Here is a 14796-nt window from a genome sequence, read left to right as displayed (position 1 = left end):
GTAGGTCGATTTTATTCTTGTTTAATGCTCCATAAAATCTTTGTATATAGATGTATCATCTTAACACAAATAGATAAAGTCGAAGGATAGAATGGAGAAATCTTAAATATCTCGCCTTTTTTTCTCAATTTTCATGTTCCTAATATTTTATTGGATTGTTTGATCTTAAAATATGGTTCATGCACTTTATCTATTTCCTATCCACCCTTAATTTTCTAAGCACACATAATTTGTTTCTTAACATCTTTATAGGAGATTTATTAGAATGCCCACTAACATAGCATGATATATGTAGCCAGTCTTAAGAAAAGCAATCATCTTGTTTTGAACCATTAAAACTTTTATTGGAGGTGATAATTAATTATTAGTGCTAATTATATTTTATTTGATGGAGTTTAGAATTATAGCAATAGTTTTGCTTTGTTCATATTTTGCTGCAAAGGTCATATACCAATGGCTTAAGCCCAACTTACATACACCACATAAACTCCCACCTGGTCCACCAAGGTGGCCCCTTTTTGGAAACCTCCTTCAATTAGGTTCACTTCCCCACCGTGACTTCGCCTCCTTTTGTGAGAAATATGGACCCTTGGTTTACCTAAAGCTCGGTAATGTGGGTGCCATAACCACTAATGATCCAGAAATCATACGTGAGATCTTGGTTCGACAAGATGAGGTTTTTGCCTCTCGCCCACAAACGCTAGCCGCAACCCACCTAGCCTATAATAGTGGAGATGTGGCCTTAGCTCCAATGGGCCCAAAATGGAAAAGAATGAGAAGGATTTGCATGGAGCACTTGCTCACAACTAAAAGGCTCGAGCTCTTCGTGAATCATCGGGCTGAAGAAGCCCAACATTTGATTCAAGATGTATGGGCTCGTTCCCAAGGAAATAAGCCCATTAACTTGAGGGATGTGTTGGGTTCATTTTCTATGAACAATGTAACTAGGATGTTGTTGGGGAAACAATACTTTGGAGCTGGAACGGCGGGTCCACAAGAGGCCCTAGAGTTCATGCACATAACACATCAATTGTTTTGGCTATTAGGCTTGATTTACCTGGGTGATTACTTGCCAATTTGGAGGTGGGTTGATCCATATGGGTGTGAGAAGAAAATGAGAGAGATTGAGAAAAGGGTTGATGATTTTCATAGCAGGATAATTGAGGAGCATAGAAAGGCAAAGAAAAGAAGAGAAGAGTTGGGAGTAGATGAAGGAGAAATGGACTTTGTCGATGTTTTGTTGACCTTGCCTGGAGAAGATGGAAAGGAGCCCTTGGAAGATGTGGAAATCAAAGCTCTAATCCAGGTACCCTTACATTATTTGAGTAAAATAGTAGGTTTATAAGTGAAATATTGTTTCATACATAAATGTATATTCCCACCAAGTTAGACTTAACAATTATTTTAAAAAAGAATAATTAAAATAACATGTTAAAAAATATGCAATCATACGAAATTGATGATGAATTTTGACCTATATATTGAAGCAAAAGAGAAGTTTATGTACTCCCAAAAGAAAAAGATTTGTGTTAGCTAAGTTCAATCAATGTTCCCAACAACAACAATAATAATCCAATAAATAATCTTATTAGGATACAATTTCGAGAAATTTGAATGTGTATACTTGCTCGACATGGAATATACATTTATCTTAGACATCTAATTAGTTTTAACTTCCGCATTATATCACCACTTGTATGCACATTTTAAAATCATTATTCACACAATTACTTGAAAATAGGATATGATTGCTGCAGCAACAGACACATCAGCTGTGACAAACGAATGGGCAATGGCTGAAGTAATTAAGCATCCACGTGTCCTTCATAAGATCCAACAAGAACTTGACACGGTTGTAGGGCCCAACAGAATGGTATTAGAATCAGACCTTCCCCAACTTAACTACTTGCGTTGCGTTGTACGAGAAACTTTCCGTATGCATCCAGCAGGGCCCTTCTTAATCCCACACGAATCACTACGTCCCACCACAATCAATGGCTACGACATCCCAGAAGGGACACGTGTATTCATCAACACACATGGACTAGGGCGAAACCCTATGGTGTGGGACAACATAGAGGAATTCTATCCCGAAAGACATTGGTCGTTGGATGGTAGCAGAGTTGAGATCAGTCATGGATCTGATTTTAAGATACTACCGTTTAGTGCGGGAAAGAGAAGATGTCCAGGCGCCCCACTTGGGGTGGTGTTTGTATTAATGGGATTAGCTAGGCTTTTCCATGCATTTGATTGGTTGCCACCTGATGGAATGAAGCCAGAGGAGATTGATACTGAGGAAGTTTATGGGATGACTATGCCTAAAGCTCAACCTCTAATGGCTTTGGCTAAACCAAGGCTTGCCCCTCAATTCTATTTATGATACATCTTAAATTGTTCTATCAATAGCTCAATATAAGCGTGTCTTACTTTTTTCTTGTAAACATATAAACATTGGCTTGGAATGACTCCTATGCTAAAAAAGGTTACTCTTTTCATTTGAAAATTATAGTCCTGAAACCTGGTAGTAGTTTTTTTCGCTTTACTAGAAATTGTCTCACTACTGAGGCCTTATACCGTATTTGTTAAACAACTTGAGTTAGAGTTGAAGGGATCATGTATTTAACCTATAAATATACACAATACAAAACCAATTCAACTTGATCGACCCATTTATATAAGATCTAACCCAAACCTTATTGACGATATTACAAAACCCGAGTTCGAGAGATTGTTATATATATCCGGGTGTACTGTACACTCATGAGTATTTTATACTCATTTTGACGATTGTTTTTCATTTAATCATCAAATGAGAAGAAAAAACTAACCTTGGGTTAGTTGGGTGTACAGTATACCCTGGTGTATATAACAAATTCTACCCGAGTTCGAATCTCGGTGGGACCTTCTTTTTAAATTTTAGTTTCAAAATCGTTAAACCCTTTTTCTTCTTTTTTTTTTTAAAAAAAAGAAAATCCAAACTTTTTCATCTCTTTCATTTGGCAAATCTAATATATCATATCACTAATAAATAAAGCCGGACTCGTAACCATGCCACGAGACAGCGACACTTGGCATTCCAGTTTTTTGCCAAGTGTCGAGCCACTTAGGCGACAAATAGGTTTTATTGTGACACATATAATACTAAGTAAGCGAATTATGGATAAATTTTTTAAGATATTATTTTTGTGTAGAGTTTTATTATTGATATACTTCTAATATTTTCATATATACAAATTTAATCATAAATTTTAATAAATATCCTATAACACTTGGCATTCCAGTTTTTCGCCAAGTGTCGCGCCACGTAGGATATAAATAAGTATTATTGTGACACATATGATGCTAAGTAAACGATTTTTGGATAGATTTTTTAAAATAGAATTATTGCATAGAGTTTTATTATCGATAAAATTCTAATATTTCATATATACAAAATTAATCATAACTTTTAATAAATATTCTATAACTCAGTTCTATTTCCATCACCAAATTCGTTTTAAAATTTTCTTTAAAATAAGATCCATTTATAATATATTTATTTTATAAAATTAATAGAGAATTAGTAAAAATCAATTTTAATCCATAAAAATAATTTTAGTATGATAAAAATCAAAATAAAGCAAAGGGAACATTGAAAAAATGTTGTCTAATATAGAAAAAGTATTATAAGATCCATTTACAACACATTCAGTTCAGTAAAGAAATTTAAGTTCAATAAAAATAATTTTAAGTTAACAATAACATAGATATATTTAATTTATTCAAAAAAATAAAAATAAAGAATATGTTAAAATAATTTCTAATCAATAATAATAATTTTGTTTGCTAAAAATACTTTCAATTTAGTAAAAATAATTTAAGTTCAAAAAAAATAATTTCAAGTCAATAATAACATAGATATCTGTTTATAAACAAAACTACAAAAAGTACACTACTATATAAATTATCAAAAGGGATTATATGACCGTATTTAATATTCATGCCAAAAGTTTATCATAAATCTTATCAACCATCCGGGCATCGTCCGGGCACAAAACTAGTATCATATCACTAATAAATAAAGTCGGTCTCGCAGTCAAGCCACAAGACGGCGACACTTGGCATTCCAGTTTTTTGCCAAGTGTCGCGCCACGTAGGCGACAAATATGTATTATTGTGACAAATATGTTGCTAAGTAAGCGATTCTTGGAAAAGTTTTTTTTAGGATAAAAAATGTTGTATAGAGTTTTATTATCACTATACTTCTAATATTTCAGATATACAAAATTAATCATAACTTTTAATAAATATCGTATAACTCGGTTTTATTTCCATCATAAAATTCCTTTCAAAAAGTTCTTTAAAACAAGATCCATTTATAATATATTTAATTTAGTTAAAAAAATGATAGAGAATCTGTAAAAATAAGTTTTAATCAATAAAAATAATTTTGATTTGGTAAAAATACTTTCGGTTTAGTAAAAAAATTTAAGTTCAATAACAATAATTTCAAGTCAATAATAACATAGATATCTATTTACAAACAAAACTACAAAAGGTACACTATTATATGATATTGTACGTCTAAATATCTTGTATTATCAAAAGGGATTATATGCCCATATTTAATATTTAAGCCAAAAGTTTATCCTAAAATTTTATCAACAATTTGGGCATTGCCCATAAAATCGGTCTCACAGTCAAGCCACGAGACAGTGACACTTGACATTCCAGTTTTTCGCCAAATGTCACGCCAAGTAGGCGACAAATAGGTATTATTGTGACACATATGATGCTAAGTAAGGGATAGATTTTAAAGATAAAAATGTTATATAGAGTTTTATTTTCAATATATTTCTAATATCTCATACATACAAAATTAATCATAACTTTTAATAAATATGTTATAATTCGGTACTATTTCCATCATAAAATTCGTTTTAAAATTAAAAGTTCTTTAAAATAAGATTCATTTATAATATATTTAATTTATTTACAAAAATGATAGAGAATTAGTGAAAATAAGTTTTAAATATGAAAAATAATTTTTGTTTTGGTAAAAATACTTTTGGTTTAGTAAAAATAATTTCAGTTCAATAAAATATATTTCAGCTCTGTATGTCTAAATATCCTGCATTATCAAAATGGATTATAGGATCGTATTGAACATTCAATCCAAAAAAGTTTATCCTAAACATTTATCAACCATTTTGGCATCAATATATATAAATGGGAGTTTTTCCCAAGATTTTAGAGAGCCGCGTTGGATTTTAATTTTTTAAAAGCAAAAAATATGTTCATCATTTATCGTTTATTCGGCTAAAAGATTAAATTATACGTTAATAAAATTTATCATATCTAATAAATTTTATCACCACTTTAAATCCAGTATTTTTTTTTTCAATCCTATATAAACTTTTAATTCTAATGCTCCATGCAAATAAACGTAAAACTTTTGCAGGCAAAGAAGCATATTTTAGAATTTGAACACCATGAAATTCTTGAATGCGATGAACAATGATCATGATTAAAAAGTACAATGATTATGATTAACAAGTCAGTCATAACTCATAAGTGTTAATTTTGCAATTCAAAAGGACGGGTTTAATCACACTTTATCAACTGGCACGATCAACGATTGATTTACAAAGGATGTTAGAAGCCTGAAAGATTAAAAATTTGTTTGTATATGTGTGTACCTTAATTGTATAAGATTAAAAAAAAATAGTAATATTATGTATTAATATTTTGTTATATCGATTAAATATTAAATGTTAAGTTTAACCTAAAAAAAATAGTAATACTATGTTTTAATATTTTGTTATATGATTAAATATTAAATGTTAACTGTTAAGTTTAAATCTAGTCTCTTTGATTTCCACACTCTTTCAAACTGAAACTGAAACAAAACCGTGAAAGTACGATACTTCATCCCCTCAAACCTGAATCTCTCTCCAACCTCCTCACACTCACTCCCTCTACTCAAAATGGACGTTGAAACCGCCGACAAAATCCACGTCACTGTCACCGACATCCTTAACTCCTCCGACAGTGACTCCCTGACTGAGAAACAAATCCGACATCTTGCCTCCCAAAAACTCAACATCGACCTCTCCGATTTGCCCCGCAAATTTCTCATCCGACAAATCATCGAATCTTTCTTACGTTCTTCCGACCAACCTCAAAACGACACCGTTTTGCCCCCTAATTTACCCTCCACCTCCATTAATGAACCCCACAAAGAAATTCCATTACAACACACAGAAATAAAGCTTCCTGATTCATGTCGAGTTATTTGCAAGGTGGGTTTTTTTCGGAATTTCTCTATAAATTTCTGTTTTTTAATTTATTGTAATTTTGCTTTAAACCCTAATTTTGTACCTGAGATGTTAATTCAATGTTGCAATATAATCTCTGATTATATATTATACATATCTAATTCTAATTTTATCTTATGGTATGTTCTTGATTATGATCATAATCCTAAATTTTGTAGAAATTAATGTTGAATTGGTGAATTATTATGCACTATTTAATTTCATAGTAATGTTGAATGGTTTGTAGTTGTCACAAAAGAGAGATTTAGCAGTGAGATATTCAGGAGGGAGAACAGTTGTTTCAATTGGAGAACTATCTATGAAGGATGGGAAGGCCATTCCAACACCTAATAAATGTAATTATAAACCTTCATCTTCCTTGGTAAGCTGTGTTGTGCATTTTCATTTGGATTGATAAGATATTATGTACATTGTTGATTCGTTGTGAATTTTGTTGTGTGTTCTTTGTTAAGGGAATATGCTAGGTGGACAAAATTTGATTGTTGGTTGTTTTGTAACGCATACAGTTAAAGAGGTCGAAACCTTGATTCGAGCATCCTTTATTGGTTTTTTAGTTCTCTCTTTAGGCTTTTGGATTTGAGTTTAAGGTTGATGCTGAAAAAAGGTTCTCTGTTGAATTTGAGTGTTGAAGCTCTCTTCAATTGGGAAGATAAAGGAATGTTAAAACTTGTGATGATTTACAAGATGTTAAAGTAGGTTGGAACTCTTGGAAGTAGGAGTGTTTTATGCTGAATGTATCTAGCATTATTATGCATTCATATCTTGTTTTACTTGATTGTTAATCTATAAGGACTATAACCTTTGATGAGGGCAGAGTAAGGAAAGGAGGAGGGGGAGGAGGGTTTGAGGAGTGGAGATAGATTGTATGTTCGTAACCAAACAAAACCAATCCATCCAAAAAGGTACTCCCTTTGTTCCAAAATAATAGCTCGAATGAGGCTTTTGTTGTCAAACCTAGTCAAGTTTAACAGAATGTCTGGAAATGGTGATTTCACATTGTAATTCGGTACTTATCTTGACAAAGTACCTTTCAGAGTTTGCAAAATTGACCTAATATTTTGGAACATAGGGAGTATTTTATCTTTTGATCAATACTACTATGCTATGCGTGCCATTAGTTTTTGTTTTAAGCATGTGTGATTGATGTGGCTGTCATAGATCTCTTCCTTTCTCTTTCATCTAATTTGTGCTGATGGGTTGCTAGGCATTAACTTATTTCCTGACCAGTGGTCACTTCTCCGAAAGAGCGTCCCTGCAGTTGATGAAGCTATAGTAGAGGCTGAATCAAAAATAAGGTTGGTCCTTTTTCGCTTTAAGAATCTTTAAGAATATAAAAATGTATTTTGCCAAGGCTTTCTTCTCAGTCTTCCTTCCAGCATGTACATATGGCTTAAATGACGAGTGACACGGATGCCGTGATGTATTCTGTAGATCTGAACCTGACAATAAACAAGCTTTTGATAAGCTTGATACATCTGCATATAGAAGCAAACAGAATGGTGGTGGTCACTTTGGACGAAGTGGAGCTGAACCAACTAAAAAAGATGGTGCACACCATAGACCTAGACTTATGGCCACTAGAGAACGTACTCAAGATACTTCAACTGTGGTTTCTACACCCCGAAGACTTGTACCTATTGAAGTTATTCGTTTTGATGGTAAGAATTACCAGGAATGGGCTGATCGAATGGAATTATATCTGAACCAATTGAAGGTTGCTTACGTGCTTTCTGAACCATGCCCTAGTGGGCTGGGAGTCGCGGACAAGGAGATTGCACAGACTTTATCTGCTGCAGAAAGATGGATGGATGATGACCATATATGTCGTCAAAACATCTTAAATTCCCTATGTGACAATCTTTTAAGACATTACTCTGAAAAATCAGGCACTGCTAAAGATCTTTGGGAAGAACTCAAGCTCGTCTATCTTCAGGAAGAGCATGGATCTAAAGTTTCTCTGGTTAAGAAGTATATTGATTTCCAAATATCTGAAGAGAACTCGATCTTTGAGCAAGTTCATGAGTTCCATCAGATTGCAGATGCACTTATTGCTTCGGGTATGTATGTTGAGGAAAAGTTTCATGTCAACGTCATCATTTCTAAGCTTCCCCCATCTTGGAAACCCTACAGCATCCAGTTGATGAAGGAAGACAACTTACCTGTATGGATGTTGATGAATCAGCTGAAGGCAGAAGAGGAATCTCGTCAGAAAGGTCACATGGGTGACACTCTTGTTCCTAGGGCCAATTTTCCTGTGTTTCAGCCCAACAAGAAATACGGACCCCAGAAAATGCCTATGAAGAAGCCTGGATTTCCTCATGCTAATCCTGAAGCAGACGGGGTTAAGAAGTTTAAGTTCTGCAACATTTGTAAGAAGAGGGGGCATTACATGGAGCAATGTAGGTTCCGTAAAACTGAAGGGATGTATATTGCAAATGTAAAGGATAGTGTCACTTCTGCAAATGCAGTTGTTGGGAGCAATGGGGCAGACAAAGATGGAGCTGTAGGTAACAGTACTAATTAGGTACCTCGCTCTCCCCCCTAAACTCAAAATTATAATTATTACTCGTACTTAAATCATGCCAATGATTGGACTAGTGGAAAGATTTTGTTGGCTAGGTAGGAATATGTAAAGAACCCAGCAAGGGACAGAATATGGTGCGATGATCTTAGATTGTCTTATACGAAGTAATTTTTTGCCTTCATTACTAGCTCGTGGCGGGTATTATTGATTTGTAAATTTTTGATGGATCAATAATTTCAAAAAAAGCCAAATAGAAAGCGAGATTTTATTAATTAATTTTCTTTTTCAAAGGATCTATCTCCCCGACCCTCTCCTTGATCTTATTTCCGCAAGTGGTAGCAGCATTTATGGCTGCACTTACCCTTGTTGCTGTGTCAAAGTCTCGCCTCAAGACCTGCTTCTAGATCACCTGGAACTCTCGAGTAGACACCCTGGCAATCTTCCAATACATTTTCTCCTACAGGACCTGTCATATTGAGGTTTAAGATCGTGCCAATGGTTGAATTAATGGCTTTGGCACTTGATATGCTCAACTCAAAGGAGATTGTAGCTAGTTGTGGGGCAGTTGATGTGAGGCTGCGAGGATCCGACCCAAGTGTTGATATGCAGGATTCGTAAGTGACATTTATCGGGTCAGCTTCAGAGATGTCCTTGCAGACAGGGAGTAAAAGACTGGTTAAAGCAGCAGTTGTAAGTAAGCAACATAGTATACTCGTGATGAAGACGTAAAAGATGTTTTTATTCATATTTGTTGGTGCTTTTAATCTGTGAAGGCAGGTGCTGAAAATCGTCCTTTGTGTTTTTGCCCCCCTCCCCCCCTCTCTTGAAGTATGCTATTGAAAATTTTTCGACGAAGCTATATGGAGCTTATAGGGTGTTCTTGGGTCATAAAACTTTATAGGAGTAAAATAGAAACATATAACATGTTGTTAGAAGGCAATGTGAATGTCAATAATTGATTTGATGTTACAATGCATATATGAGTCCAACCCTTGTGAGCCCATATTGTCTATATGTATGAAATCATTGTACTCTTAGTTGAATACTCATGCTATATATAGAGTGGCATGCAAGAGAAATTCAACGAGCAATACTTATCAGTTCCTCTATCTCCTCTTACTCCTTCATTTCTCCGAAATAAAACTTTCTATCAGTAAAATTTTTAACACGTTATCAGCACCAGTTTTCAGTCAAGTATATTTATACCTACTTATAAAAATTTATAACAAAATAATACTATCTACTTCTAACTGTTTCGAGGAGTATGCTCTATAGTTGCCCATATTTGGGACCCTCTATAACAGAAACTCAAACATTTACTATATATACCTCAAAAACAACGGTGAAAGTTCTCTTACTTGTGAATTTACTACTATCATCTTTTGTTTATTCATGTTGATGTTTCTTTGTTTGATCCATGTTGATATTACATACTCATTTTACGTAAATTTTTATCTTAGTTATTATAATTGCTAAGTAGTAGCTTTGCATGCATATTATTATTAACTAGATTAACAAAAAGATGCAGCCTTTTTATACTTATTATTTTTCTTACTTTTACATACTTTTTTGTGTTTCTTTCCGTTTTCGAACCCATGATCTTTTATAGATATTAGGGCTCTCGGACCACTATGGCTTGCATTCCCAGTGTGATAACCTTTTACAATTATAAATATATATATTTAGACCATAATTTTTGTCAGTATATTAGATTGTTATATGATATTTTTACAGTTGTACAGAACAGTAACGGATAAACCTACCTCTATAAAAGGCGGATTTTTCCCCGATTTCACCACAAATCCCTTATCCCTTCCCACTTTTTATCCAAAAATCACCTAAATTTTTTTTTTTTCACCCCCTTCTTCTCCGATATGTTCCCCGACGACGGCAACCAAAACACCCACAACTTCACTTTTGAGGAAGATTTAATGAAGATAAAACAATATTTCCTTCTAATTACGGCGCTTGTAATTTTATTAGTAGCAATATTAATTTTTGTCATTATGTATAAGTAAAACTCACTTATTTTGTCGTTTTAGTATATTAAAAGCTTGTTTTTGTTTTATTATGTATGTTTGTTGTTATTAATCATCATTGTATAATATTACCGTTATCATTATAATTATTGTTACTACTGTCATTGTTGTCGTTTTGCTGTTTTTTTTGCAACTAACATGATTAATTTTTGTCTAATCATATAATTACTCACAATAATAAACCAAGGGGGAGAAAAGACTATATTATTTATGGTTTATTATTATTAAATTTAATTATCACGTGTCTTATTAACTTAATTATAAATATGGAAGAACTAAACATGTGAGTTGTACATATAATTTGTTATTATAATCTAATTATCACGAAATTTGTTGTAGCTAAAATGGGAGACCTTATGAAAAGACAGTTCAGCATCTTAGATTTATCTGGAAAGAAATTTCTGGAATGAAAAGTGGACGCAATGATGAATTTGAAAGCTCAAGGCTTGGAGCACACTGTTAAAGAAAATAAAAGTCCCCCTGGTCAAACAATTGATACTACCACTTCTGCAATGACGGTTGAAAAACCCATTACCGAACAAGAAAAGGCAAAAGCCTTAGTGTTACTAAGGCATCATTTACATGACGGCCTTAAAACTGAGTACATGATGGTTGAAGATCCCAAAGAATTATGGGACTGCCTTAATGAAAGATTTGGACACCACAAAAGGGTGCTCCTTCCTAAGGCATTATTTGACTGGACAAATTTACGGTTCCAGGATTTCAAATCTGTAATAGATTACAATTCAACCATACATGAGATAGTATCTATATTGAGATACTGTGATCATCCAGTCACCGATGAACAAATGATTGAAAAAACACTCACTACCTTTCATGCAAGCAACATACTGTTGCAAGAACAATATCGTGAAAGAGGTTTTAAGAAGTTTACTGAATTAATGAGTGTATTGCTTGTTGCGGAACAAAATAGCGATCTTTTGTTGAAAAATCATAATCTCAGACCAACTGGGTCTTTGGCCACTCATCATGAGGCAAATGCAACAAATTCCTATCCACCCGAGTCAAATGCTACAAGAAGAGGTGGACGTGGAAATTACAATGGCCGTGGAAGAGGCCGTGGAAATTATCGCGGACGCGGCCGTGGTCGTGGTAGAAATAATTTTCAAAGAAACAGTAATTTCAAAAATTTTGAAAAACAGAAGGGACAGTCATCTGGAAGCCACAAACAAACTCCTTCGAAAGGAAAAGACACATGTTACAGATGTGGCATGACAGGACATTGGGGACGTACTTGTCGAACGGCCAAACATTTGGTAGACCTTTACTAGGCTTCTGTAAAAGGCAAAGAGAAAAATGCAGAAGCAAATTATGTTAATGAGGAAAATGCTCCTTGTCCCAGCCTTGATGTGTCTGATTATTTCATGGATAATGCTGAAATTGGAAATGATTTCATTCTTGGAGAAAACAACAATACTTAGGTTTCTCATCTACTAATGTAACATATGCTATGTTTTAATGTATTTTCTTAGTTCCTTATATGTTAAATTTCTAGTCATGTACTCTAAATCTCTATCATCAATAAAAGTTTGTATGATATTATTCTAAACTAATCTCAAATTTATTTTATGAAGATATGGATCTACCTGAAGTTAGTTCCGAATATCAATGCCTTTTGGACAGTGGAACAACGCACACTATCTTAAAAGATAGAAAATATTTTTCACAACTAAAGTTGTTTCAAGCAAATGTAAACACCATTTCCGGGTCAGCTAAATTAATTGAAGGATCTGGAAAGGCTTGTATAATGCTTCTAAATGGAACAAAATTAATAATCAATAATGCTTTATATTCGAGTAAATCTCGAAGAAATCTCATAAGCTTTAAAGATGTACGCCAAAATGGCTATCATCTAGAAACAATGACAACAGATCAAAAAGAGTATATATGCCTCACGGCAGAAAAACATGGCAAGAAACATATATATGAGAAATTGCCAGCATACTCTTCGGGGTTATATCGTATAAACATACGACCCGTGGAAATCAATATGGTATCTAACCAAAAGTTAGATGACAAACATTTGATTATTTTATGGCATGATTGTTTGGGACATCCAGCAACTGGGATGATGCAAAGAATAATAGCACATTCAGTTGGACATTCAATAAGAAATGTCAAAATTCCCCGATCAGATGAATTAACATGCTCTGCATGCTCACTTGGCAAATTAATAATAAGGCCATCTATGAACAAAATTGCTACTGAATCTCCAAAATTCTTGGAAAGAATTCAGGGAGACATATTTGGGCCAATTAATCCAGCATGTGGACCATTTCGATATTTCATGGTTTTAATTGATGTCTCTACACGATGGTCACATGTTAGTCTACTTTCAAGTAGAAATGTTGCCTTTGCAAAATTACTTGCCCAAATCATCAAATTAAGAGCACAATTCCCAGATCATACAATAAAGAAAATAAGACTTGACAATGCTGGGGAATTTACATCCCAAACATTTAATGATTATTGTATGCAATTGGAATTGATGTTGAACATCCAGTAGCTCATGTCCATACACAAAATGGTCTAGCTGAATCACTAATTAAGAGATTACAATTGATTGCAAGACCATTATTAATGAGATCAAAATTGCCATCATCTGCTTGGGGACATGCTATAATACATGCAGCAGCACTAATTAGATTGAGACCTACAACTTATCATAAATTCTCACTACTACAACTTGTTTGTGGTAGAGAACCAAGTATCTCACATCTAAAAATCTTTGGTTGTGCTGTATATGTTCCTATTGCTCCACCCCAACGAACAAAAATGGGTCCACAAAGAAGGCTGGGAATTTATGTCGGGTTTGAATCCCCCTCTATAATTAAATATCTTGAACCATTGACTGGTGACTTATTTACGGCTAGATTTGCGGACTGTCACTTTAATGAAACAGTATTCCCAGCCTTAGGGGGAGAGAAAGTGGACCCACGTAAGAAAGAAATTGAACTCATTTGGAATGCAACACAACTGTTGATGTTAGACCCACGAACAAATATGAGTGAACAAGAAGTTAAGAAAATTGTTCATTTACAAAGTGTTGCAAATCAATTGCCTGATGCATTTGTAGACACAAAGAAGGTGACAAAATCACATATACCAGTAGAAAATGCCCCTGCACGTATTGAAATCCCAACTGGTAATAAGGCCATAGAAAATGAATCTCAGGCACGCAGAAAGCGTGGAAGACCACTTGGTTCAAAAGATTCTAAGCCAAGAAAATTGAAAAGATTGGATGGAATAGAAAATGAGACTAATGATGTTCCCCCGTCAGAAGGTCAAGAAAAACCAAATGTGGATGAAAGTAAAGAAAATGATGATAATCCAAAAGGGGACGAACAAGAAGACAACCCTACGGGGAATGAACAAGATGTTCAAAACATCGATAACAATGAAATTTCAATGAATTACGTCTCTACAAAGACTCAGTGGAATAAGAAAGATGTTATCGTTAATGAAACATTTGCAAATTCCATCGCAATCGACATCGTGTCTGATGAAAATGATGTTGAACCAAGAACTGTAGAAGAATGTCGACGTAGGAGTGATTGGCCAAAGTGGAAGGAGGCAATGCTGGCTGAGTTAAAGTCACTTGAAAAACGAGAAGTTTTTGGGAAAATAACCCTTACACCAGCAGGTGTAAAACCCGTTGGATACAAATGGGTATTTGTGAGAAAACGTAATGAGAAAAATGAAATAGTTAGATACAAAGCAAGACTTGTAGCCCAAGGATTTTCTCAAATTCCAGGGATTGATTATGAAGAAACATATTCTCCAGTGGTTGATGCAACTACATTAAGATTTCTGGTAAGTTTGACAGTCACAAAAGGACTGCAAATGCGATTAATGGATGTAGTGACTGCGTATTTGTATGGGTCACTCGATACGG

The 14796-nt window shown here is 34.1% G+C and overlaps 3 protein-coding genes across 3 annotated transcripts; all 3 read left to right on the top strand.

Moving 5' to 3' along the window:
* Positions 1-257: 257 nt before the first annotated feature.
* Positions 258-2503, top strand: LOC110725131 (cytochrome P450 703A2-like). Its single transcript, XM_021904598.1, has 2 exons — positions 258-1306; positions 1742-2503. Exons 1-2 carry the CDS (start codon positions 389-391, stop codon positions 2378-2380), a joined length of 1557 nt encoding a protein of 518 aa, XP_021760290.1. The 5' UTR covers positions 258-388; the 3' UTR covers positions 2381-2503.
* A 3326-nt stretch (positions 2504-5829) lies between these two features.
* On the top strand, positions 5830-9596 carry LOC110725130. The gene is made up of 4 exons (XM_021904597.1): positions 5830-6281; positions 6544-6652; positions 7522-7612; positions 7749-9596. The coding sequence occupies exons 1-4, from the start codon at positions 5967-5969 to the stop codon at positions 8839-8841; spliced, it is 1608 nt and encodes a 535-aa protein (XP_021760289.1). The 5' UTR covers positions 5830-5966; the 3' UTR covers positions 8842-9596.
* A 1709-nt stretch (positions 9597-11305) lies between these two features.
* On the top strand, positions 11306-12322 carry LOC110725059. The gene is made up of 2 exons (XM_021904531.1): positions 11306-12017; positions 12186-12322. The coding sequence occupies exons 1-2, from the start codon at positions 11306-11308 to the stop codon at positions 12320-12322; spliced, it is 849 nt and encodes a 282-aa protein (XP_021760223.1).
* Positions 12323-14796: the final 2474 nt, after the last annotated feature.

Source organism: Chenopodium quinoa, unplaced genomic scaffold (genome assembly GCF_001683475.1).
Source record: "Chenopodium quinoa cultivar QQ74 unplaced genomic scaffold, ASM168347v1, whole genome shotgun sequence".
Classification (NCBI taxonomy): Eukaryota; Viridiplantae; Streptophyta; class Magnoliopsida; order Caryophyllales; family Amaranthaceae; genus Chenopodium; species Chenopodium quinoa.
Note: the sequence above shows the minus strand (reverse complement) of the source record. Positions and strands in the feature narration are given on the sequence as shown.

Excerpts from the sequence above, each read along its gene's own strand:
- LOC110725130 (XM_021904597.1), top strand. The coding sequence starts at position 5,967 with ATGGACGTTGAAACCGCCGACAAAATCCACGTCACTGTCACCGACATC. Across the intron at positions 6,282-6,543 it reads CATGTCGAGTTATTTGCAAG|TTGTCACAAAAGAGAGATTT; the intron begins GTGGGTTTTTTT and ends AATGGTTTGTAG. Across the intron at positions 6,653-7,521 it reads CATTCCAACACCTAATAAAT|GCATTAACTTATTTCCTGAC; the intron begins GTAATTATAAAC and ends ATGGGTTGCTAG.
- LOC110725131 (XM_021904598.1), top strand. The coding sequence starts at position 389 with ATGGAGTTTAGAATTATAGCAATAGTTTTGCTTTGTTCATATTTTGCT. Across the intron at positions 1,307-1,741 it reads AAATCAAAGCTCTAATCCAG|GATATGATTGCTGCAGCAAC; the intron begins GTACCCTTACAT and ends ACTTGAAAATAG.
- LOC110725059 (XM_021904531.1), top strand. The coding sequence starts at position 11,306 with ATGAATTTGAAAGCTCAAGGCTTGGAGCACACTGTTAAAGAAAATAAA. Across the intron at positions 12,018-12,185 it reads AAATAATTTTCAAAGAAACA|GCAAAGAGAAAAATGCAGAA; the intron begins GTAATTTCAAAA and ends CTTCTGTAAAAG.